General features: G+C 46.0%; 1 protein-coding gene across 1 annotated transcript in view; it reads left to right on the top strand.

The window, feature by feature from the left end:
- Window positions 1-25,000, top strand: part of zfhx4 (zinc finger homeobox 4) — an 84,256-nt gene that overhangs the window by 34,831 nt on the left and 24,425 nt on the right. Inside the window, exon 6 of the mRNA XM_047329859.1 lies at window positions 8,881-9,115. Coding sequence (XP_047185815.1) covers window positions 8,881-9,115 — 235 coding nt within the window. The remainder of the gene's footprint in view (window positions 1-8,880; window positions 9,116-25,000) is intronic.

Below are 25,000 nucleotides of genomic sequence, written 5' to 3'. Positions count from 1 at the left end.
CCCGCTGTCGATCCATCTCTCCACAGCCGGCCTTCCAACCTCGCAAGCGGCACAATACCGCTGACCTCCTGTGAGTTCAAGCAGCTTAGTTTCTGCGAGGTAATCCCTAATGCTTTGAAATAGACCTGATAGAAAGCCCACTTACTTGTTTGGGATTAATGTGGGTTGGGGGGGGGGGGGTTTCAGCACATTTAGTTAAATTAAACCCGTCGGAAATATCGTATTCAACTTTAATTGTTGGACTTGCGCGCGGACGAGGACCGGACAGTCTTTAAGAAGCACGTTTCAGTTCATCAGCTGATAGATGCACTGAACATCCTTGTATAATCGCCGCTGCTGTGCGTCAACGCCGCCCCCCTTCTATTGTTTATGTTTAGATTCACTCTGCCGGTGGCCAGAGCACGGTTATTCCTTTCAGTGGTCGCCCATCCCCTACAGAGGCCATTTTGAATCCTAGTACAGCTGTGTGTGTGTGTGTGTGTGTGTGTGTGTGTGTGTGTGTGTGTGTGTGTGTGTGTGTGTGTGTGTGTGTGTGTGTGTGTGTGTGTGTGTGTGTGTGTGTGTGTGTGTGTGTGTGTGTGTGTGTGTGTGTGTGTGTGTGTGTGTGTTGCTTTCCCACTGTTTTCTGAAGATAGAAGTCTGTTTTGTTTTTTTTCTCTTTCTCCTCTTTTCCTTTTTTCTGTCAGGGGTGTAGGTTAGGACTAGGGATAGGGGTGGATGGGGAGGAGGGGGGGGGACAAAGGCAAACATTTGAGTAATCTTCAAAGAGCTCATTGGTATGTTGAGTGGACGCTGGTATGCGGACCGCGGCTGAGGCTTTTTCAGAGGAAAACAATGTTCTTCCTTTAGACAGCCTGCGCAAACACTACCAGCCAGGCGACTCTGCCCGGTGCTGCCACCGCTATCAGCTAAGCACCCGGCTCATATGAAATAGTGGGGGCCTGTGTGTTGCCGCGGAGCAGAGCAGAGAGGCTCATCATTATGGGTTTTAACGGGCGCGGACAGAGAAATGCCGGGTTGTCGAACACTGGTGACGAAGATTGCGCGACGCGTCAGAAACTGTTATCTGTGGGCGACTCGGTGACACACAACCGCCATTGAGCTGTTTGAGTTTTGATACAGAGGAGCAAAGCGGACATAAAAGAGCGAGGCGCAGACTAAAACCTTGCGCCCCTCTATAAAGAAAACGGGGGGGGGGGGGGGGGATTAAGTGTGCCATCTTGTAGGTCAACTGCAAGGCATTTGATTTCCTGTGGCAATATGCAAAACGGCGCAGCTGAAGAGGCGCTTTCATTATGCTCTGCCTGGCAGAGGTACCACTCCAACACACACACACACACACACACACACACACACACACACACTTATGCACACAACAAGCCACATTGTTGCATTGCTTCCTGAGGATAAGGCCTCAACCTCATCTTTTGTTCTGTCAAGTGTTTTGAAATATTACATTTTAGTCGCAGTGGGTGGATTCTGTACCGTAAGAGACAGTATTATGTAGCATTTGAATTGAGGTGTGGATTATGCATTTCATTTATGCACTTTTAAAAAAAAATGTCATTAAATAAAAAATTTTAAAAAACAGCACGATACAGCTCTTAAAAGAAAGAAGCAGTCTGCCATTTTGTGACAGTTTCAAAATGAACTCCCTTTGTCCGGTAATCACCAGCCATTTTCTCACGAGGATCCACCCCGGGGATAATTTCTCCCATTTCACTGTCATTAGCAGGGCCTGGTATTAGGCTTGTGTTTTGTTCCCTGTACCTTTTGTTTTGCTCTAAGTGAAACCATGCGACAGGGTAGGGGCTAACTGGAAAACAATACTCCCCTTCACAGGCTCAGGAATGTGTAATTAGTGATTTGAACCCGACTACGCTTGTCTAGATTCTTCCCTATCATTCTCTCTCTCTCCCTCTCTTTCCATCTCTTGTTCTTTTGTTCCCTCTTGTCACAGATTCTGAGTTTCTTTCGCCTCTCCAGCTATCAGTTAGTTTCTGTCACTGTCATTGCTTTTGTCTAAGTCTTGCTTATAGACATTCTCTCCATTTACGAACAGAGCGGAGAAAAACAAACTTGGCAAAAAGCGCTTCTCCTCCCAGCACCGGAATTATTTCCCCCCTCTCTTCCCTTTCAGTTTTAGTTAAATATAACAACATCGCTGTAGCGCAAACCTCTTTGATGGTGCCAGCCAATAAGCTCCCAACCCCTTTCATTTTCTGTTTTCCTCTTTCTTTCCTGTCGAATGGGCCTTGTCTTGATTTCCCAAAAGCATCTTTGCACATTGGTAAAAAAAAAAAAAAAAAAAAAAAAATGGAAAAAGACGAACCCTACCCGAAAGCGTGTTAGCATTTCAGCAGTATGCCTCCCCTTTCAAAGCACTGGAAAAAAATGATGAATCCCACAAGTATGTTAGCGTTTCAATGATCTTGAGCTCAGCATTTCATGATTTGTCCCGTTGTGAGTCGATGGAACGATAACCCCTCAGCGGCAGGATGGTTTAGGGGAATGGGGAGGTCTGGTCAGTCTCACCTGGCAGCGATGGAGACAAGCGGGGGCTTTTAGCCCCTAATGGGCTAAGGTCAGGATGGCTAATAGGGAGTAAGTGGCTGAGCCATGCAGTCTAAATCTAATGCTAATGTAAATACTGATCCATTTTCATTGGGGGGGGGGGTGAACTGGCTTTCAGGACACCTAACACACGTACACACATGCACCGATAAGTAAGTAAGATTTGTTCTGGTGTTTTTTCCACCAACTGCTGCGACAGTAAATAAAATATGCGGTGACTGTGCTCACAGACCCAAGAAAGGCAGTCCTACACATACATTGACCAAAACCAGAAGAAGTACATCATGTTGTACATCAGCCGGGCTGTATTTTTCCCCTTGTGTTTCTTTGCTCTGGTATGCATAATGTGCGTGCGTGCGTGTGGCAAGTGTGCGCGCCTGAGCAAAAGAGGGAGTGAGAGACGGAGAGACAGAACAGATTTTTTCCGAGAGAAGGGCCATAGGTCAGGAAGCTGTGAACTTCAGATCGACCTTTGCCCCATACGTCAGACTAACTTACGTCACCGCTACAAGTGTGTGTGTGTGTGTGTGTGTGTGTGTGTGTGTGTGTGTGTGTGTGTGTGTGTGTGTGTGTGTTGGTGGCTGGGTCTGTGTGTCTGTGTGTGCGTGTGTGTGGGTGAGAGAGAGTGTAAGTGTGTGTTTGTGCTCATGTGTGGGAGTCAGGGAAATGGAAGACAAGACTATTACTGTAACCGGACTTTAGTTACATGATTTTCCAAGCTCTCGCAAAGCCCCATCACCATTACGTCCTCATTTCTTTTTTTTTCTGCTGACAAATATCAAAGAGGAATGAAGAAGAAAAAGAAGGGGAGAAAAAAAGAGGGAAAGAACAAGTTGAAGGGAGAGAGGGAAAAGAGAGAGAGAGAGAGAGCACAGAAGTGGAGAGAAGCAGCGGAGAGCGAGTATGAAAGACTCATTGTGATAATTCATTTATTTGGCTTGGCGGCCATTATGCGATGGATGCTTATTATTTTTGGGTGACCTAAGCTAAGTTCGCCCACGGGCCCTGCACCTCATGGACAGGCTCCAGAGCTGTGATCACATGTGACTGCCAGCAGGCAGAGCCGACAGAAACGGGAGAGGTAATTTAATCTCGAGGAAATATTATTCTTTGTATTTATGAAAGTGAGAGCCTTGTAAAGGAAGGAAAGACGACTAACAGGAAAGAAAAGAAGAAGAAAAAAGGTCAGATGTATTTGGGGGGGGGGGGGGGTTCCTGGGGTTTATTTTGTGTCCCCAGCATATTTAGATCTCACACATCGTGGTTTCGCAGTGAGTGAGAGAAAGGGAAAAGAAGGAGACGCACAGACATTTTTGACGTCCCAGTGAGACAATAAGACAAGCGTGACAGTGAGCCAGCAGGCAAAATAAGAGGACCCTGAAACCGGAGCAGCTAAATGGAATTCAGCCATTGTTCATTTTTTATTATTCACACCTGAGCTGCTACCGCGACTGTGGCATATCAAAATGTGTGCTGTTAAGAAAGGGCCCACAGCGCGTGTATATTTGTGCAAAGTGCACTCAGCAGTTTTGGTATGTGGCGTCTATTTGCATATTTGTTTTTGTGTGTGTGTGCAGCGCTGACTCTTCCTCCCAGTGCACTATATCCACTGCTTCTCTTCATCTGCGGGAGCGGGGTAGCTCGTACCTGGGCCCTCAGCATCCCTCCTCAGCGGCGCAGTCTGCCAGCAAATCCATTGGCAGTGATCTTGCGTTACATCTATGTCTTGGGGGCTGAGCGGCGGTTAGCAGGAACATGTGTTAGGGAGGTGGTAGCACTGATGGAATTCTACACTTGGCAGCCTTCCAGGCAGCGGTGGTATGTGTTTAAAATACTTTCAAGGAACAAAACACGCTTTTGTTGTTCGCCGGGGCCAAGTGGGGCTGTTTTTGTCTCCGATGGCACCCAGGGGCCCAGGGGATAGCACCGGAAGATGGTGACATTCCCCCCAAAAAAAAGAAAAGGTATACCCAGCAACAATGCTCTCCGCGTCCCCCTAAAAAACACTGATGAAAGCAGATAAAGAGGTTTTCATTCCTGCAATGTGTGGGGTGCACATTTGTGTGTATGCACATACTCTCGGTGGACACAAACAGGAACATACTGATTCTTTAAATATATAAAACACGTACACACACGCCCCGACAGACACAGTGGTTATTAAGTCATAGCTGCAGAGGCAGAGGCTCCTTATTTTCTGTATGTGTTCATTAGCGGCCTGGTTCTGCACTTAATGACAGGAACGAGTCGTGTTTGTACCGAATACCCTAATTTGTCATTTGGTTTACGGAGGAACACACGACCCCGGCTGCTTTGCGTTGCTTTTCGAGAAATGCGTTTTTCTTTTTTTGGCCATTTTGCAAAATATGAAAGGCAAAAAACAATGCGTGATTGGAATTATAGATGGACGCAAAAGCACACGTGTGAGGTGAAATTCAAAGAAAAAATGTGGAGTCAAAATTACTGATGTATGAACACACCGAACGCACACACACACACATATATATATACAGTTAAAAGAAGAGAAAAAACACATGAAGTATTGCAATTATACCCTCATCCACCCTCGCACACATACACACACTAGCTTTCGCGCGCATGCACCGAAAGATAAAAGGAAGTTGTGAGAAGATGTCGTTCACCTCGCCTTATTAAGAATTCAGTTAATGAGGCAGCTTTGTCACCGCAGATGGAACAAATGAATATGAGACAGCGGCGCTGCTTCTTCCCCCCCCCACAAACCCAGCGAGCGAGTGAAGGGGAGACGTGTGCGTTTGTGTTTATGGGTGTGCGAGCAAGGTGTTTTGTAAACATCTCATCCTGCATAATGAATGCATTCCTCTGTCATCCTCACCCACAACTGCACACGCACACACACACGGCAGCAGCCGCAGCAGCAAACCACTACACAAGGGAGCTCCCCTTACCTGTCAAATTGACTCTCCTCCCCTCTCCTCAATACAAGTCCTAGTGTGTGTGTGTGTGTGTGTGTGTGTGTGTGTGTGTGTGTGTGTGTGCGCGCGCGCGCGCGCATGTGTCATTGTCAGGGCTGACAGTGTTCTGCTGTGTTTTTGACAGGTAAACAGGAAGTCCTCACTGTCGTAATTTGCATTCTGGGTGTCGGGGGGTGTGTGCATGCGCCTCCCACACCATCCAGAGTCGTCTGTGCCATGTTAAGGTCCACCCAGGGAGTGCTGTTTAGCTGCTTTTGATTGGCCCACAGGGAGCGTTAGCTTATTTGGTTGTTTGCCAAACACTAATCCCCAACAATTAACCACCAGGCACTCTGGAGAGATGCCATATTGACAGGGACGTGCCTCTTCACCCCCGCGCGTCCTGCGTGCACAGACCATCATATGACACAAATGTATGCACAAGCGCGTATATGCACGCGCGCACACAAATCAGCGGCGGCATAAATTTCCAGCCGACACACACACAGGCGCAAACCCAGGAGCAGGAACAGTGTGTTTGTGTGTTTGAATATGCATTACACAGCCCACGCCTGGCAGGAGTCAAAGTGCTCCTTTAAAAGTTCATAAATCATGGATGTTCTGGCCTGTGATCACCAGACCGCCTGCATTTCAGGCCTGCGGAGTGCCAGAGAGCGACAGACAGCCTCTAGTTTAGGTCTTAAACAAACCCTCTGGAATGTGCTGATGGGGAGAGAATTAATATTAGGTCTAAACCTATCTGGCAGCCCAGTCCAACCCCAAGTATATCATTCAGCTACCCTTAGCAGAAGCCACACATCATAAAAACAAATAGAATCTCATAAGTTGAGACATTAAAGGATGTGTATTTTAGGTCACTGTTGATTTATTTGGTTGGGAGCGGCATTTTGAAGTAATGCAATTACCTTGATGGCTATTAGGAGCCACTGGAAACTATGTATGATAAGCCCAGTCCGTCTTGTCTTCTCCGTTTGCGTTCAAAACACACACTTTGTATAATTCCCAATGAGTGTCTCCTCTGTCATACTGAAGGTTGTTACGGGAGGAAAGAAAATGCTTTGATTACTATTGCATTCATTCTAAGGACTCCCTTTCAGTCGCCTTTCATTTCTAAAGTGTCCCCCATTTCTCTCAGAATGGCCATGAAATAAAACAGTATATTGGAACGGAGTCTAGACATGTTCGAGTTGAGGGGGAAGAAATACCACGCGGCAGTAGTGATGACCGATAACGGAACAAATCCCACTGGGGTTTGCTTGCAAGACCGGGGGATTTTGTGCGTATGGTGTATGGCGTTTGGAATACTTATTGAAGGTGAATGGAAATTAGGAAAGCATTATGGAAAAAAAAGAAAATCTGAAAATGAAATATTTTAATGAAAAGACATGAACTCAAACTTTTATTTTGTTGGCATATTTTGTGCACATGGAGTTCCTGTTTGCCCCCATGAGCACACGTGTGTGTGTGAGTGTATGGTTTCCACGGTAAGGCTCGGCAGCCATGTTCGCCTGCGAGGGAGGGAGAGGGAGAAAGAAAAGAAGCAAAGAAAGAGAGAGGGAGGGAGAGAGAGAGAGAGAGAGAGAGAAGGAGCGAGGGAGGCCTCCTTTCACAGAGAAACAAAGATAGCTGTAATTAATGGCCCTGAGCCCTGGACTAGGAGAGCTTTCTTCTGACAACTCTGACTTAATTAAAACTTAAGACTTCTGAAAGGGGCCTCTGACTGTGAGGGGACGTCCCACCGTCTCGTGAGAAAAAACCTTGTGAGATTCCCCACAAAAGAAAAGAAAGAGAGGAGAGACGGAGAGAAAAGATGTGTTAGCGGCTGTAGCTATGTTGCTAATCCCTGTTTGTCAAAGGAGGAAGAGGGGGGGTATGAACTCACACACCTGCAGCTAACTGCCCCCCCCCCCCCCCCCAACAAACACACACACACACACACCTTTCCAATCTCGTCTCTTCTTGCTCCATATAACGTGATGTGACAATGCTCAGGAGAAAAAATATCACCTTGCAAAATTTCATTTGCTTCAGGAATGAAACATCTTCCTATAGGAGCCATGAGAGACATAGGGTTAGTGCACACACACACACACACACACACACATCATTTGTATATGAATTCATGCACACAACCCTGCACCTGTTTCTCACACGGCCGTATGAATAAATCTTAACAAAGCATAAACTAACCTTTCGTGAGCCACCTCTGTGTCCCCGTCTCTTTGCCTTGCTCTCTTTTCCTCCCTGTGTCTTTCTCCCTCCCCTCCCCTCACCTCCCCTCCCCTCCCGTCCCCTCCCTTCACAGAGGATCAGATAATAAAAGCTTGGCCTGGTCTTTTGTTTTTGTGCATTGTTCATTAGCCCGGCAGCAACAACAGAGGCACACTTGATATGCTCGGCTTGACTGGGTGTATGGGAGTAGGGCAAGGTGGGATGGGGGGCGGGGTGGTGGTGGTGGTGGTGATGTGTGCTTTCCTCTCTCTCTGTGTGTATGTGTGTGTGTGTGTGTGTGTGTGTGTGTGTGTGCGCGCGCACTGGGGTAGGGCGAGAGGTAGGGGGTAGCTTTGCATGGCTGCAATGCCATTAAAGAGGCAACTGGAAATTAAGGGCTTGCAACTGACAGCACACATTGAATGGAAAAAAAAAAAATCCCCGCAGCTGCCAACAAAGAGGGGAGCCGGACAATGTGAGCGCCAAAGACAAAAAAACCTGTTCTGAACTCAACCCCTTATCTGACTTCTTGTGTGTTTTTAATCCTCGCGTCACCTCAAACATATCCAGTTAATTTGACGCGGTGTGTCGAGCCTAAACTACTTAAAACTGCATCTGTTGCCGTGTTGAATGGGGTTCCCCTCCGGTTTGGACATGCACAAGTTTGTCTTTGGAATTGAATTGTTCTTGATCTTGCTTTGGTTCCTACTTTTTATTTGGTTCAGCATTTCGAGTGCCATAAGTTTTTTTGTGGTCGCAGGAAAGTTTCTTTTGAAGCAAACGCATGATGGAGAAAACAAGGGCCAAGTGCCGCTGGCTTGTTTTAAGCAAAGAAATTAGATTTCTAGCGGGGGGGCGCTTTGGATTTTTGGAACCAAACTGGAAGCTGGTGTGGAAGTAAGGATTTTATAGCCATGGTGCAAAAAGACTAAGAACAAAATTTTCCAGACAAGGCTCACTTGTTGAATGGAAATTACCCAAAATGTCTTTGTAATGTAACAATTTTTTTCTAAGCGATTGCCATCACAGAAAGGCTGCGACATTTAGGTCGCTGTTGAACTGACCGTCAAAGGCTCTAAAACCTGAGACACCGTCTAACATCCGCGCTCTCCCGTCCCCCCCCCCCCTCTCTGCTCCGCAGCACTTGCAGAAGCTGGACAGCGCGTACAGCCCGGACTCGTGCGTCTACTACTGCACACTGTGCGACTACTCCACCAAGGCCCGCCTCAACCTGGTGCAGCACGGCCGCTCGGCGCGCCACCAGCAGAACGAGGGACTGAGGAAACTCCAGCTGCACCAGCAAGGCCTGGGAGGGGACGAGGATGGCCTGAGCATGCACGAGCTGTTCCACGTCAAGGAGTGCCTCTCCAGCCAAGGTCTGTGTTTCCCTAACCTGCTCTGTCTGTTTGCTCATGTTGCTGTGACTCGAGTCCCTTTGCTATTTCGGGGGTAGTGTTCATGTTTCACTTGTTGCTTTCTTTATTTTTTTTGTTCACTGCCTGTTTGCTTGTGTTTTTACAACTGTCCGATCTTAGTTAAATGCTGATGTCAGTTATACTATATATATATTTTTTTCTCATTTGAAGTCTGATCCATCTTTTTTTTCACTCCTCCCATCTGTCTCCCTATTTTCCTAGCACCACTCCCTCTTTTAGTCTGTCAAACCTCACTCCCTCCCTTCATCTCCCTCCCTCCCTCCTTCCTTTGGCCTTCAGATCCAGATCACGTCTTTCGATACAGACCCGTCCATTCCTCCTAATCTCTCCAAAATGAGCATACTGTTCCTATTAGGCTGCCGCGCTTATATCTACAACAACACACACACACACACTTACACACATACACTGTCCCGTGCACAGGGACATCCCAGGCAGGCAAGCAGTCAGCTTATGAAATTTCACCTTGGGAGGATCTTATAGTGAAAAGGCCTGTACACACGTTACACACACACTCACACACACACACACACACACACACACACACACACACACACACACACACACACACACACACACGCACACGCGCGCGTACGTATGCTACGGCTACACAGTCTCTCCCTGGAGTGAGCTTTCATTTCCTTTCTCATGACCAAAGCAATTTGGCTTTCATTTAAGAGTCTCCGTCCTGCCAGCAGCTAATAAGTGTAACAGAACTGTAAAACATTCAGAGAGACAAAAAAAAGAAAAGAAAAAAGATTAATCGTTTTTCTTTGAGTGGGGGTTGATGGTTGGTGAGGGGTTGCAGGGTGTAAGGGGAGGGGGCCACGCCGTAATTTAAACCAGAAGACGGAGAGTCAGGGTCCATTATTTAGTCATCCCTATGTTAATGCTGCTGGGAGAAAATGAGTGCTTAACTTGTTTTTGCTTTGCTTGACCTGAAGGAGCGGGTGGAGTGGGGCAAGGGGGGGGGGTAACACATTTTGATTAGCATTCCAGCATAGCATTAGGGCATGTATCCATCTGTGTGTGTGTGTGTGTGTGTGTGTGTGTGTGTGTGTGTGTGTGTGTGTGTGTGTGTGTGTGTGTGTGTGTGTGTGTAGCTCCCCAAAGTGTGCTGTTTATACTGTACATGTACTCCCAGAACAGACTGGGGCCTGGTGCTCAGAAGCATATGTGAATCTGAATGCACACACACACACACACACACACACACACACACACACACGCACACACGCACACACGCACACACGCATGAACAAGAGAAGAGCTCCCAATCCTGAAATGGAGACTGTTGCCGGTGTACGTTTGGTTTTAATTACACATGGATCAAAGTTTCAGTGAGAATTGGGGTGCAGCAGAAGCAGAAGAAAAGCATGCTTAGATAAATCATTACCCACCCCCCTCAACCCCATCCACACACACACTTTTTTTCTCTTTCTCCCGTTCTTTTTTTGTATCATCCCCCCCTCTCTCTCTCTCTTTCTCTCTCTCTCTCTCTCTCTCTCCATTTGTGCTTCGCTTAGTCCATTTCCCACTCACTTCTGCGCCTGTCCGTTTTTTCGTCAAGAACACAAGCCCCGCTTCAAGCCTTTCTTTCTTTCTCTCTCCCCCTCTGATCCTCTTTTTCTTTTTTTTTTGCATTTAAAACCAGCGAGCACAACCAGGTTTTAAAACTGTCAAAAGTAATATTCACCCACTGCACCTATTCCAAATGTTCCACTCTTAAAACACACCATATTTGTTGCTCGGCCTCATTTCATACCTCGGCGTTGATGCCACATGGTGAATTTCCATGAGGAAGCTAAAGTGGACGCTGGCAACGTCCGAAAATGTTAATCCACTTTTTTTTGGATGCCCTCCTTTTGCCCACTGTTTATAATATTTAGTGAACAGCAGTGTTCTTTCACAAGGTACATGGTAAAAAAAAAACCCAACTCAAAGGAATGCCCTTGTAGATAGTACACACTATGGCAGGTGTGGACAGAGACTAAGAGTGTGAACGACACGCTGAAAGTCAATGTGATAAATAGGCGTTGTAGTCGTGTTCTATACTTCTGTATTCAAATGAAACGTATCTTTTTATATCATGAGCCCTTTTGTTTTCCAGAATACACAACTGTATGTGCCACCGGCGCACACCAGGTCACGTTATTAGGAAGAAAAAGGTTTATTGTAGCTGCTTTGGGCTCCCGTAGTGATAGATGATGTGAATGGGGTTTTTTTCACCGACGGAAAAGGCCCCATAGTCGGCAACATTTCCAGGCAGTGTTCGGTTTAAGGACCCTCTGTTTGTGTGTACGTGCGTGTGTGCGTGCTGTCGGTTTTTCTGGGGGCCGCAACTCCTGACTCGAGCACTTTCTGTTCATTAGAGACTGGTATGAAAAAGATTAATTTAAGTGCTGACCGGTATCTTTCTCTTAAAGCCTGGGACCTGGCACAGAGCCAGATAATTATAGGCCCATTTGGGAATAAGAGTTCGAATGCTCTGGACTTTATGTACACGTGAATGGCTTTCATTAAACAATTCTGATGCCGATTTTATGGCCTAATTAAGGATATAGTATTGCAGAGACGCACCGCGAGGGTATAGGTGTTTTTTGAACAAAGGCAGGGGTGTACAAACAACACCTTCTGCCGGACTACAGTGCATTGTGCGTGTGTCGATGCATGTGTACGCTGGCGCATGTTTACTTGAGAACCTTTCACTCCCCGCTATCCCTGCGAGTCTGTAATTCCCCGAAGCTGGGGCCAGGCGTCTCACTCTTTGTAATAGGTAATAGGACTATTTTGAAGTGAAACTGAAGTGTGTGTGTGTGTGTGTGTGTGTGCGTGCGTGTGTGTGTGTGTGTGTGTCTTTGCGTGTGTGCAGACACTAACTCTCACCCACTGCACAGCGAAAAACTTGATGATCTCCGTGATCTCTCAGCTGTGTCCTTCGCAGACAAAAAGCCCACTGTGCCCACATTGCTTAGATAAATCGCCTCTCTCTCTCCCTCTGCACAATTAGAAGTGTTGAAGAAAATTGAGTTGAGTTTTTTGGGTTTGCATCAGAGGAGCATGCGAAAAATGAATTGCCACTCAACATGGAGGACTCGGAGGCCATTTTGCTTTGAGGGTCATCCAAAAGTTGTTAGAGAAATTAGATTTTTTTTTTTTTTTCTTCTTCGTGCCCTTCTCTGTTCTATAATGAAGTTACACCCTGAATAGAGCTGCTTAGTAAAATTCAAGAAGGGGAGGGGGGATGTGACAGATTGTGCGTCATGGGTATTCCATCATCGATTGTATAATTTGAACAATTTGTTTGGCAGGCTTCTTGGGGACATTAACAGTTTCTGAAGTTTCGTTGTTTTAGTGTTTTTTTTTTCTTTTCTTCCTCTCACTGTGTCTCTGTTGCCGCCTCTGTCTCAAGCATTTGACCATTTGTTTAGCCCCAGAGAGCGCTGGGAGGAGGTGTGTGCGCACATGTGCCCGAGTGCATTTTTTCTTCTTCTATGCGTGTATGCTCGCCCATTAGCCCTGTGCTCCATCATGTGTGAAGCTCCTCGTGAGCCAGACCGGGCAGAAACACTACGGCCTTTTCTGCATACTTTACTTTCTGTCATTTTCCCCCCTTCCCTTCCCTCTGTCCCTCACAAAAAGGAAAAGGGAGATGGGATCTTATGGAGGTAATTATTTCTGAGAGCCCAGCCTGTCATCTATGCCTCCAACCCCCCCCCCCCCCCCCCTTCCCACCACCCTCACATCTCCATCCCTCTAAACACCCCCACCGCTACCACCGAACATGCATTAAAGAGGGAGGGAGAAGACCCTTCTTTGTCTGAGTCCCCCTTTTAAACAAAAGACCTCTTCTGACTTAGAGAGACCAATAACACTTTCATCATGCGCATATGGGTGCATGTGTGTGTGTGTGTGTGTGTGTGTGTGTGTGTGTGCATGGAGCTGTTTGTTTTCTCTGAGTGATAAGGCTCTGGGACATTTTTTTGGTCCTCGCAGAATTAGTGTAGCTGCGCTAACCATTTACATAGCAGCTGCAGGCTAAAAACTGAGCCTAATGGACACTTATTGTCCCTATATGTGCGTGTGTATGCATGTGTGAACGTGTGCGTGTGTCCAACAGGAAGTAATGGAAAATGGACAGAGGGCAGTTGTGCCATCTCTCTTGTTTCCAAGTTCACCCATGACTCAAAACTAGAGTCGAAACACATAAAACACAGACAAAAAAAGATAATAATTTGGTTTTCAATGCGGTAACGGGCCTCGCTTTTATCCAAAGAGCATTTCGATGTGATGACACCAAGGCCTCTTTTGAGGTATTAGGTTTCCCCTCCTCCCTCACTTTCACTCCTTCATCTTGTACTCCTTTTTTTTCCCCCCTCTGGGTGGTGGCGAGGGTTTTTTTTTTTTTTTTGCCATTCCAGCGGTTCTCTTCTTTCTTTTTTTTAAGAAGGTCTCTCCTCAGACAGAAGTCTATTTCTAGGGCTCGTCTCAGTAATTTGTGGCCATTACATAAACATTCACGGATGGCCGGAGGAGTGAGAGAAAGGATGCAACACACACCCAGATCCAGATAACCACGAGAGTTAGCACAGCGGCGGTCATTTTCATTTTCAGCCCGAGTCCGCAGTACAGTAGGTGAGACCAGCTGACTGGCTCATCAAAGGACGGCATTGTCCGTTTTTAGATCTGTGCTCCTCTTGCATATGCGATCCCTTCGATGCGTTCAGAGAGCAATGTTTAGAAGTGGCTTCAACAGGTTGAGGCAGCCAATTATATTGCGTATTGATTTGCTTACGCACAGCTGATTACCTACAGTCAACACATTATTTGTGACCTTTTCTTTCTCGTTCATTGCGAGCCACGAAGTTACTCACACGAAAGGTAAAGTCCACTGGATCCATTCCTCGCGGTATAAAAACTCGGGAATGTTATTTCATGTGCATGAGCGTGGGCAACATGCAGTTCCTGGGAAAAACTATTCTTATGAGAGTGATGTGATCCTACCCAAAGAGGAGTTTTGTGAAGTATGTAGTTCTTTTTATTGCTCTGCAATTAGTTGGAGACAATACACTGCATTTTAAATCATTTGTCAAATCAAAATAAGACGCATACATATATGTATATTATTATATTTTCGGCAAGTAGCAATTTACCCCAAATTTCCCAAAACCATATTCTCTATGGCTGAGCGTAAAAGATGTGGTCATTTTTTGAATAATTCCATCCAAGCGAATTATAATTACTTTGCGGTCTGTGTGTGCACATAGAGAGAGAGAGAGAAAAAAGAGGGCAGCAGGCTGACTTGTGCCTCTGAAAAAAAATGAGCCTTGTTCACCATAAACTATTTTTGAAATGGTGTGTCGGGGCGGTATGGGCTCAGGCCGATTGTTTTTCTTTGAGTTGAGCAGCTCTTCGGTGGAGGGGTATTACCCGGGCTAAATTGTTCCCTCATGTTTTCCGCCAAGGTTCTGTGCCCACCACACTGACAGTTATAATTTACAGAAATTGCGCTGATTATCTGAATTAGCATACCTGACCAATGCCACGTTAGTCTTATTTACAATACAAAGCCGTGGGGCTCTGAGGACGCATAGCAAATATGACTGTAGCCTTTGAAGAGGGCGCTGGCGTCTCAGGGCCAGGGCGTCTTTCACATCGGTGATATCACAAAGACCCCCAGGCCCCGCTCCATATGGAAAGTCCTGGAAAAGGAAGTGGTGGATGTAAAGTCAGAGGACCATATTGAAATCACAGTCTCATTGCATGTTTTACCCTGCTCTCTGTCTTTTTCCATATCTTTTTTTTTCCACCTCTGAGCTCTTGTCCCAATCTTGTTTCTTTCCTTTTTTTTTCTCTGCCCTCACACGCCCCACCCCGCTCTCCTTTATTTTCCTGCTCCCTCACCTCCATTCTTTTCCCTCCTCGATACCCTCATGCACCCCGTGTCCATTGACTCTTAACCACAGATGGACAAAACAATGGGTCATGTCACATAGCATTAAGACAAACAATCCGCTGATGGGAGGAGGGTTGTGTGGAGCCGGAGCCACGGTTACCAGGCAATGCACTCGCCGGGCCCAAGCAGCCACTAATCTCAGACTGCGATGACACAATTCACAGATGGACATTTAAGGCAGCCCGTATGCACACGCACACACACACACACACACACACACACACACACAAACACACACGTACACAAAGAGAAAAATTATGCCGGGAGGTCGTATTGTCAGGTAGAACTTTTGCCGCTCACTGCGGCAGCAACAATTTCTTCTCCCTCTATTCCCCCCGTCTTCCTCGCTCTCGTCTCAGTTTACTTTACTTCATCTATCAATGGGAGGTATGGAATTGATAGCAGCTATTGATTACCTATAGCCGAGGCTAATCGTCGCTACCCGGAGGAAGCTTTGCAGCTACAGCAGCTGTCAGTGGCTTGGTGTGTGTGTGTGTGTGTGTGTGTGTGTGTGTGTGTGTGTGTGTGTGTGTGTGTGTGTGTGTGTGTGTGTGTGTGTGTGTGTGTGTGTGTGTGTGTGTGTGTGTGTGTGTGCGCGTGTGCGTGTGTGTGTGTGTGTGTGTGTGACCCTCCAACAGTTCTGTAGTGATAGCTGTTCCTCTCCAGTGTTTACTTGCATCCGACAAATTGCCTTAAACCAAAACAGCACATCTAAAACATTATAATAAAATGAACTCTCTGGACATCGCTTCTATTTTCAGAAATAAAGAGGGAAATGTATTTTTTGGTTTTGTTCTGCCACTGAGAAACACTGAGAGACGTGCTATGTTTCACCTCCCCACCTATGTGGATGAGACCCATCTCCCTCTCGCTCCTTTTCTTCATCTCCCTAATAGGAAATTTGAGCACACTGTGTGAGATTAAAGCAGAGAATCAGTGCCTTGTGAGCAATCATTTCCAGACAAATCTCTTTCATCCCTCCGCACCCCCCTCGTTCTCCCGTTCGTTTTCTCTCCCACCTCCTAATGCTAACAGGGGGTCCCGTGTCATGACATCCCTTTTGCTTTTATCATGTCCTAATAACGCTCTGAAAATAGAGAGAGAGAAAAAGGAATGTGACGGAGAGAGGAAAAAGGATGTTGGGGGGGGGGGAGCACCAGAAATGGATAGACTGATAAAAACCCATTGAATGAGCTCGGCTCTTTGATGTGGATGTCTTTGTGCAAATTATACAAATATGCCTGCTGCTTTAGTCATCTTGAAGCACTTCATAAGCTGCCATCTCGCTTTGACATTTTGTCATGAGGAAAAATAAAACAAGTGAGTGACAAGCTCATTTAGGTGCATGAGATTAAACATTTTCTAAAATTTGGTCGACAATATTGAGGGACAAAAAGATGGTGACGAGAATGTATTTCTGTGTCAAAGAGCAATTTGCAAAAAAAACGTAGCTCGGACAATGCAAGTAGATAAAACAAAGAGAATTGAAGGTGTATGCAGAAAAGACACTGGTGTTTCTGCCTGGTTGGGTCCAAAAGATGCTTTTCCCATGGTAGCACATAGGGCTAATGGGCGAGGACACACACACACACACACAGACAAAAAAAACACACCTAGGCTAAGCCTTTGTTTCAAAAGCAGGTTAATGGAGAGTGAGGACGAGGCACATTGCAATTTTCTGCTCTTTAGGCGGCAGAGAATTCTCTCCAGTGTAGGAGAGACCAGACCCTCAGCGTAATAGCCATTTTACACCCTCATCACCCCTTGCACGACAACACACACACACACACACACACACACACACACACACACGCAAACATGAACACACACTCGCCAGAAACATGTGGGAGTGTAATAGGCATTCTATGGTGTGTATTGCCGGTCCCCAGAGTGCCGGTAAGTGTTAGACATGCATAGAGTCGGCAATGAGACAATCAGCATGCTGAAATTGAAACCTTGTCTGGAGTCACACAGTAGGGGGGGGGGGGTTAGGGGGGCTGGAGTGGGGGGGGGGGGGGGGGGGGGGGGGGGGGGGGGGGGGGGGGGTCGGTTGGAGAGGAGATGAGCAAGTAGAAGATTAAATAAAAAGAGCAGAGGAGCGGCAGTGGCAGCACAGATGGCAGGAGAGAAGAGGATGAGGAAGTGGAATAAGAAGAGAGGAGAGACAGAGGGAGAGGAAATAGGAACTGATGTTTGTTTAATTGCCTCATAAGTGATGACACAGATAATTATTTCGAAAAAAGAGACGTTCCTCTTAGGCAGGGCCAATGAGCAGCTGTATATGTGTGTGTGTGTGTGTGTGTGTGTGTGTGTGTGTGTGTGTCTGTGTGTCTTTCCCTATAGCCCCATCAACTGTCCCCTCCAGCCACGTCAAGTATAGGACACCATTAAAGCATTACGGTTTGTGTCATATCAAATCATTCAGCTTAATTAACAGAAACACACGCAAAAGCACTCACACACACACACACACACACACACTCATCAGTTGGAATCACTTTAATTACTCCGTAACATCCTTATTTTTAATATCTCCGCTTCATATACCTGGGGATATGAAGACGAGAGCGCGTTCACCTATATGTCCCTGCGCCGTGTGTTTTCGCGAGCGTGTGTGTCCATGTGTGTGTAAGCGATGCTCCCTTGACTTCATATCTAATTGTCTTTTTTAATGACAATACTCCACTGTGTGCCGGCTGTATGTAATGAGTCAGGGTGTGTCAAAGTGCAGGCCTGAGCTGTCTGCTTGAGTTAAGCTCTCCCCGTCTACTGTAGGAGCCTCCAGCGTACACACACTAGCGCGCACGCGCGCATGTGGCACGCACACACACACACACACACACACACACACACACACACACACTCAAAAGAGACAGTATCAATGTGGGAGTTCCTGTATCTGACACGAGATTAAGAGGGCCAAGTGGAGGGACGCTGAAGAACTGCCCTGTTACATTTGCAAGAAAGAGAAAGGCCCATCCTGTCACACACCCGTGCGCACGCACACACACACACACACACACACACACACACACGCACACATGCAAGCATCCTGTGCTGTAAGTGAGCAGTAACCTCCCTTGCATTATTCACAGTGGCCGAGTGATCGAAGCCCGGTTCAATAGCACTAAAGCGGCGCATGCTGGAGAGATTTGTCTTACAAAACCTTGACACACGCGCGCGCACATATGCTCTCACACACATTGATTTTTTTGGTGGTGGGAATCTCCCAGGCTTTGGACGAAAGGCAGCGACGTGAGAGGGGTTTCCCCCAGTCAGAGCAACCCCAGACAGATGTACGCATACACACCAGCACACTCTTTCTGGACCTTTTCACACACACACACACACACACACACGCAGTGCATAGGCAAATACTGTAAGTACATCTTTAAGTCTCTCAAAATGAGATTCGATGATGATGATGATGATGATGATGAGTTCCGGCCAAAGCGTGAATAAGAAAATGAAAGAGAGCGTTGGAGAAGGGAGATGAGGGATGTGCTTCTTAGATCTGACGGGGTTTCATTTACAGTCAGATGAGCTGATGGTAAAATTAAAAGCAAGAGCGAGAAAAAAAAGTCTGACTGATAATATTTCCTTTTTTTGCTGACTCTCCTTTTTTGCATTTTACCAAGAGGGGGCTTTTTGCAAGCAAAGCAGAAAAAAAACATCACACATCGCCTAATATATCATATCTTTCCACTGCAGTGTGTGTGTGTGTGTGTGTGTGTGTGTGTGTGTGTGTGTGTGTGTGTGTGTGTGTGTGTGTGTGTGTGTGTGTGTGTGTGTGTGTGTGTGTGTGTGTGTGTGTTTTCTTCACACAGGCATGTTCAATTTGAAGCCTTCACTTGATTTGAATAGCGATTTTTCTAACACATCTGTCACTTCATTGAGTTTTCCCATTTCCTTCAGAGCGGCACAAGCAGCCTAGCACATACCACCCCCTCTGGCATTTTTGACATATTAACATGTATCGACAGGCCAGCACTCGCCTGCCTGTAAACACTGACGCTAACATTCACACACCTCTGTCCCCTGAAGACATGTGATCAACCAGACCCAATCCCTTGTAATCATCAAACCCACACACACACACACACACACATGGTTCCCTTTCAATCCTGGGTAATGGTTTGGGGCAGAGGGCTGAAGCGGGGGGCTTCTTTCCCTTAGCCCCAGTGTCTTAAGCTGCCATTGATTAAATGTTAACTGATATACTCAGCCCTGGCAATCTTGTTAGAGCTGGAGCAGGCAGGCAGCTAGACAGACAGTTTAGGACCTGCGTCCTCCTGATCAATACCACAGATAAAGATTTCATCCATCAATGAGCTTCCAAAACAAAAGGTATCTGATACCTGATTAGGCCCGTGGGGACACGCACACAAACACATATTCGAACACGAACAAACTCATATTGCCACATGGGCCGAGGCACAAATAACACAAATAACATTAATAAAAAATAAATAAATGTAGTGGGTATATTCAAATTTAAATATGCATAGATTTCAAACACACACACTGTTTTTTTGTCAATCATCAGTCAATCAGTTCCACACCTCATGGTGTAATTACATCAGATACACACTCACATTCGTACACACTATGTGTGTGTGGATTTTTTCGTGCGTACATGTGCATCAATTCTCAGTAGTGTGTGTGTGTGTGTGTGTGTGTGTGTTTTTGTGTGTGTGTGTTTTTGTGTTTCCTCTGAGCACGCCAAAGGCACCGCAAAACCGGCAGAATCAATATCTGGGTGACCACCACTGTTAAAGCGTATCAATAATGTTTCCCTATCTCCTTTTCCCTGTGTACTGTCACCGGGCAGTTTGAAAGTCCAAGCCTAGCCACAATTAAGACTTAATTATAAATCAATGTAAGAAGTCATTTGAATATAGATTTTTCCTCTTTTTTTCCAAATTGCTAACATATTCCGCACCCTGTCCACGCTTTTCTCCTTTTTTTGTTACAACTATAGGTAGAATCAATGCGTCCCTTTACAGTCATCAGAGAAGTGCTTTGGCATAATTGGAGCCAAAAAATACACCAAGGAATATCCTGATGAGGATCAATACTCAGAGGTGGTCAGGGGGCAAAAATCCACAGCCCCCTTAAAATTCTGGTAACTTTTCAAATGCACTTTTTTGTGACTTTGTGGTAACGTTTTGGGTGAAATTTTTTTGTCACAATCGTAAAATGCATTTCCATAATTTTCGCAGCTGACATTTTCTTTAATATGACACTGCATCCTAGCGTACTCCGAGAAGAAAACAAAAGAAACCAAAGAAACCCCACTATCAATGCGACTTAGTGAGACACGCATCTCATTTGATTAAGTGATACCGTTGCTGTTATGTTTTTTGTTGTTTTTTTCATTTTTCATTTTTCCCGCTCAGCCATTTTGAGGCGCTGTGAGATCTTCAAGTGGCGTGTCAGGGGCCGGGAGTCTAATGCATGGAAACATGGAGCTTTCTGTTTTCTGACGGCTAGCAGAGATAAGGTAGAGATATGGCTCTAGCACTGGCTCAAATCTAAAACAGATCCTGCTGGGAGGGTTGGGGGGAGTTAAGAAAGTGAAGGAAGGGAGGAAGAGGGAGGGGGGGGGGGGGTGGAGGTAGCAAGAAAAGGGAATATTGTCAATCCTCTAAGTGTCTGGCGGTGTCTCTCTTTCTTTCCCTCTTTCTCTCACTTGTTCTCTCCCCCCACTCTCCCCACCAGTAATCTGATTTATTCGAAGCATATGTGTGCTGCTCTGTCTTTGTCTACTTCTATTAGGGCCAGTGGGGGCCCATATGACATTGTTTAGCCAGTAATGAAATGGACATTTTTTGCATGTTTTTGAGAGAGTCAGAGGAAAGCCAACACTCCTTATTTGTAACCGTCTGTGAATACCATCTCTGGGGAAGTTGCCCCCGCTCTGTGTTTCTGTTTTTGCGAGTGCATGTGTGTGTGTGTGTGTGTGTGTGTATGTGTATGCTGCATGCGAACATATGTGCCCATGTGTTACAGGTTTTCCTTTGGTGTCGCATTTTGCAATGATTCGCAGCAACCTAATGAATATTTGGTTTTGAAGATATTTCTCTTATTCTTCCTCGACTCTATTCTTCTCATGTCGAGGGGTCCTGCCATCCTCCCTAACCTCGACACATAATAAGGCCCTGATGATGTGCAAAATTTTTGTTTTGCACACTCCTCTATGGCAAAGAAGACCCGTCACATGGACTCATTGTCAGTACATGAAATTGTTTTCTGTGCAAACGGCAGCTATGTGGTGCTGCGGGCTAAACTGAAGACCCCATCAATAAGGAATGTCGTAATAGAAAAGCTTTGACTAGAATGAATGGAAACCTGAAGTCTTTTTTTTTTCTTCTCTTTTTGCCATATTTTTCTTTATACATAATTCACACAAACATGCTATTGTCCGAGCTAAGATCAAGATATCCAATGCATGGATGCATGCATGGAAAAAGAACAACATAAAAAATGACAAAGCTGTGTAATTCTTTAAAATTGGGATTATTCAAGTTTCCGTTGTGCTACATCGCTCACTTTTGTTAGTAAATTAATCACAACACGACTATTTTTTTCCGATCTTATGACTGTCCTTTTCATCTGCTCCTTCACTTTGATTTTTATCCAGGATTACTGTCTTGTTTTTGGTGGCACTGAAAGCAGATGTTTGTTTTTTTGGTGTTTTTTTTATGCAGCTGAAAACGGGACAGTAGCCCAATAGGATAAAGATCTGTTTAAGCATTATCCATTTGGCCCTTGCCCATCACAGGCCTATTTTAAGCATAGAGACACGCACATACGTACACACGTACAAACACAGCCATTATCTTAAACCGTGGCAGCCATTTTATTAGATTCCCTGTTTTCAGGCCGTGTGTTAGTTCCCGAAAAAAAAAATAGATAAACCTTGAACACATGACAAGGCCCAGCCTGGTCAATTTGAAACTATATCTACCCCACTGGTATCGTTGTTTACCAGTGTAGTGATGGATGGACAGATAGGTCGAGGATAAATGGAGGCAAAGAGGAGCCGATAGGCCAGCTATATGGATGGATATCTGTGTGAAAAGATATAAAAATAGATTGACAGATGGATAGAGAGATAGACAGATGAATGCATCAGGGAGATCTTGTTGGGCTGATAGAGTTGAGCAGGTATGCCGAGAAGCAGCTGCTTTCTTCATTAGGTTCATCTATCGATCTCAGACCCTCGCTGTGCGAGGGTGTGTGTGTGTGTGTGCGTGTATGTATGTATGCGTGTGTGTGTGTGTGTGTGTGTGTGTGTTTGTGTGTGTGTGCGTGCGTGCCTGTGTGAGTGTGTGTGAGAGAGGGGAAAGACAACAGCCCCTGTAGGTAAGTGCTGGTAATAGAACAGAATGAATTCTTATCACAGAGATGGGAAGGCCATTAACCCTCAGCTCCTAGTTCTCTCTCTGTCTCTGTCTGGTCCGACTCTCTCTCTCTCTCTCTCTCTCTCTCTCTCTCTTTCTGTTCCTCCCTCCCACCTTCTTCATCCTGGACCTGACAGGGTCACGTTGGCGAGCGTGTGTGATATTTCCTCTATGTGTGTGACTCTGAGCGTGTGTGTGTGTGTGTGTGTGTGTGTGTGTGTGTGTGTTTGTGTTTTAGCTGCCGCTGTGCAGACTGCCCCATTGGCCAGATGTGTATAATCAGGGGCTAGATAAATATTGGACCGAGGAATCATAAAAGACCAGGAAAAACAGAATGAACAGAAAGCGATGGAAGGAAGGCGGGGGGGGGGGGGGGGGACTGAAACAGAAGAGAGGAATCTTCTTTTCAAATTATTCCTAAATCCCTCAGTAAGCTTGCCGTGCCGCCTCCTCAATTCACCTACTCAGCCTAAGGTGTTTCAAAAAGCGAAATAGCAATATGGCTGTTGTATAAGATGCAGGTGTTTGTGTGTGTGTTTGTGTGTGTGTTTGTGTGTGTGTGTGTGTGTGTGTGCGTGTGTGTACGTGTGTGTACGCACGCTTGTGGAGGTGTACAGTAGGTGTGCTAGCCCATTGTATGAGGCCAGGTGCAGCAATTTTTTTTCCACTGCTGAACCTTTTGAAGCCATACTTTTGTCCTGTGAAAAACCTTTTGTATTTGCTGTTAAAGAATCATTAACACAACCCCCCCCCCCCACCCCCGCCCCCAGTGCTCCCAGCACCGAAAATGAAACCCCTCTTAACACGAAACAACAGTTTCTGTCTACGCAGCAACCAAGACACACAAGCCTTTAATCTTGGCTATGTTTATTCATATGATTTTCTTTCCCCTTTTTTTTTTTTCATTTCTTCCCAAAGAGGTATTTTGTTAGTCGCATGCAACACAGCGAAGCGGGCAATTTGAGTGAAAGAAAATACAATGAAGTGTCTCAGGAAGTCATAATTGACAACAAAAAAGCAAATTTGGAGCTGCTGATACAGGCATTTTTATACAAAAGTAATTTTTCAGCTCAGTCAGTTCAAGTTATTGACATTCACACCAGGAGCATATTAAATTTGACAATCCTATTGTCTGGAGTCAACCTGCAACCATATATCATTTTGTGCTGGTGCAATAAGTTCTTGGGTTTTAAGCAATAAATTGGGCGGGTGTGGGTGGACTGGACCGTGTGCATGAAAACACGTGTGTTTGCCTGCGCCGGTGTGTGTATTTACATGTTAGCATGTGGGCCGTGGACCTCTGTGCATAAAGTACATTGAGCGCTGTGTGGGAGTGAATGTGTGTTGTGTGCAGAGTTTTTCATCTGTAGGTGTGTGTGAGTATATGCGGGTGTGTATATGTGTGTGTGTGTGTGTGTGTGTGTGTATGTGTGTGTGTGCGCGCGTCTCAGTTATTCCCAGGCCCTGTGCAGGAGCTGTAGCCCCTCTCCGCTGGGTTGATGTTTAGTATTTTAGACATGCTACATTAACAACATCTGGTTAAGATCTAAATGCTTGTTAAACGCGCTGAAATTCGGGGGGAAAGGTACAGGGAGAGCGAGAGCGGGGGGGGGGGGATAAAGAGGGAGAGTAGGGTAAATACAGATTTGAGGGTGAGAGAACGGGAGGGATGGAGATCAGTAAGTCTGCAAGGTTATTACTCTGGCAGTATTACCACTGGCCCTTGACTCTTTGTGTGTGCGTGTGTGCGCACGGCCGCGACTGCGTGGGACGGTGTAGTGTTTCAAAGCTTTTCCCCTTTAAAACCTGGAGGCCAAACTGGAGCCACGCGCGCGGCGCAGGAATGTGACATCACAGGGGCCCCCATTGCCCGTATGCACATGCACACATGCGAAACATGGTCTCACAGGGGACACGACCAGAGTTGTAGGAAGAAATCAGCGTCAAAATCATGGCTAACTCCCGGAGACGTGGCAGTCATGGGTGTTACGCAAAACGCGAAGGCTGCTTTACTGCGACGGAAAGACACAGAAAGAGACCGTGTCTGGTCTCTATTATTGTTTTCCAGACGCATAAAACAACAGCACTGATAATAATGTAGCGTATAGAGAGATAAAAGCTGTGTAGTGACAGTTTCCCAGTGTGGTCGTTATAAGCATTTCACATATATGCCTTATGTTATTTTTTCGTTGGCAGCAATTATCGTTTCAGTCGATGTTATGCTTTCATAGTGTCTCTGATTTAAGATAAACAATAATGCAAGAAAAGAGGGCTTTTTTTTCATCTTTTCTTACTCCTTTACCCCTTTAATGAGCACCCTCCTAGCCCCAAGGAAGCAAATTAGAGGCAGCTCGGCCCGGCTAATGAATTCTGCCATTTTGGAGCCCCCGTGTCCAGTTTCCCGGCGTGGCACTGCTCTACGGTTGTGCGCCGTACAACTGAGTCCTCCACCGGGCACATAAT

The sequence above is a fragment of the Scophthalmus maximus genome, chromosome 21 (assembly GCF_022379125.1).
Source record: "Scophthalmus maximus strain ysfricsl-2021 chromosome 21, ASM2237912v1, whole genome shotgun sequence".
NCBI classification, from domain to species: domain Eukaryota; kingdom Metazoa; phylum Chordata; class Actinopteri; order Pleuronectiformes; family Scophthalmidae; genus Scophthalmus; species Scophthalmus maximus.
Note: the sequence above shows the minus strand (reverse complement) of the source record. Positions and strands in the feature narration are given on the sequence as shown.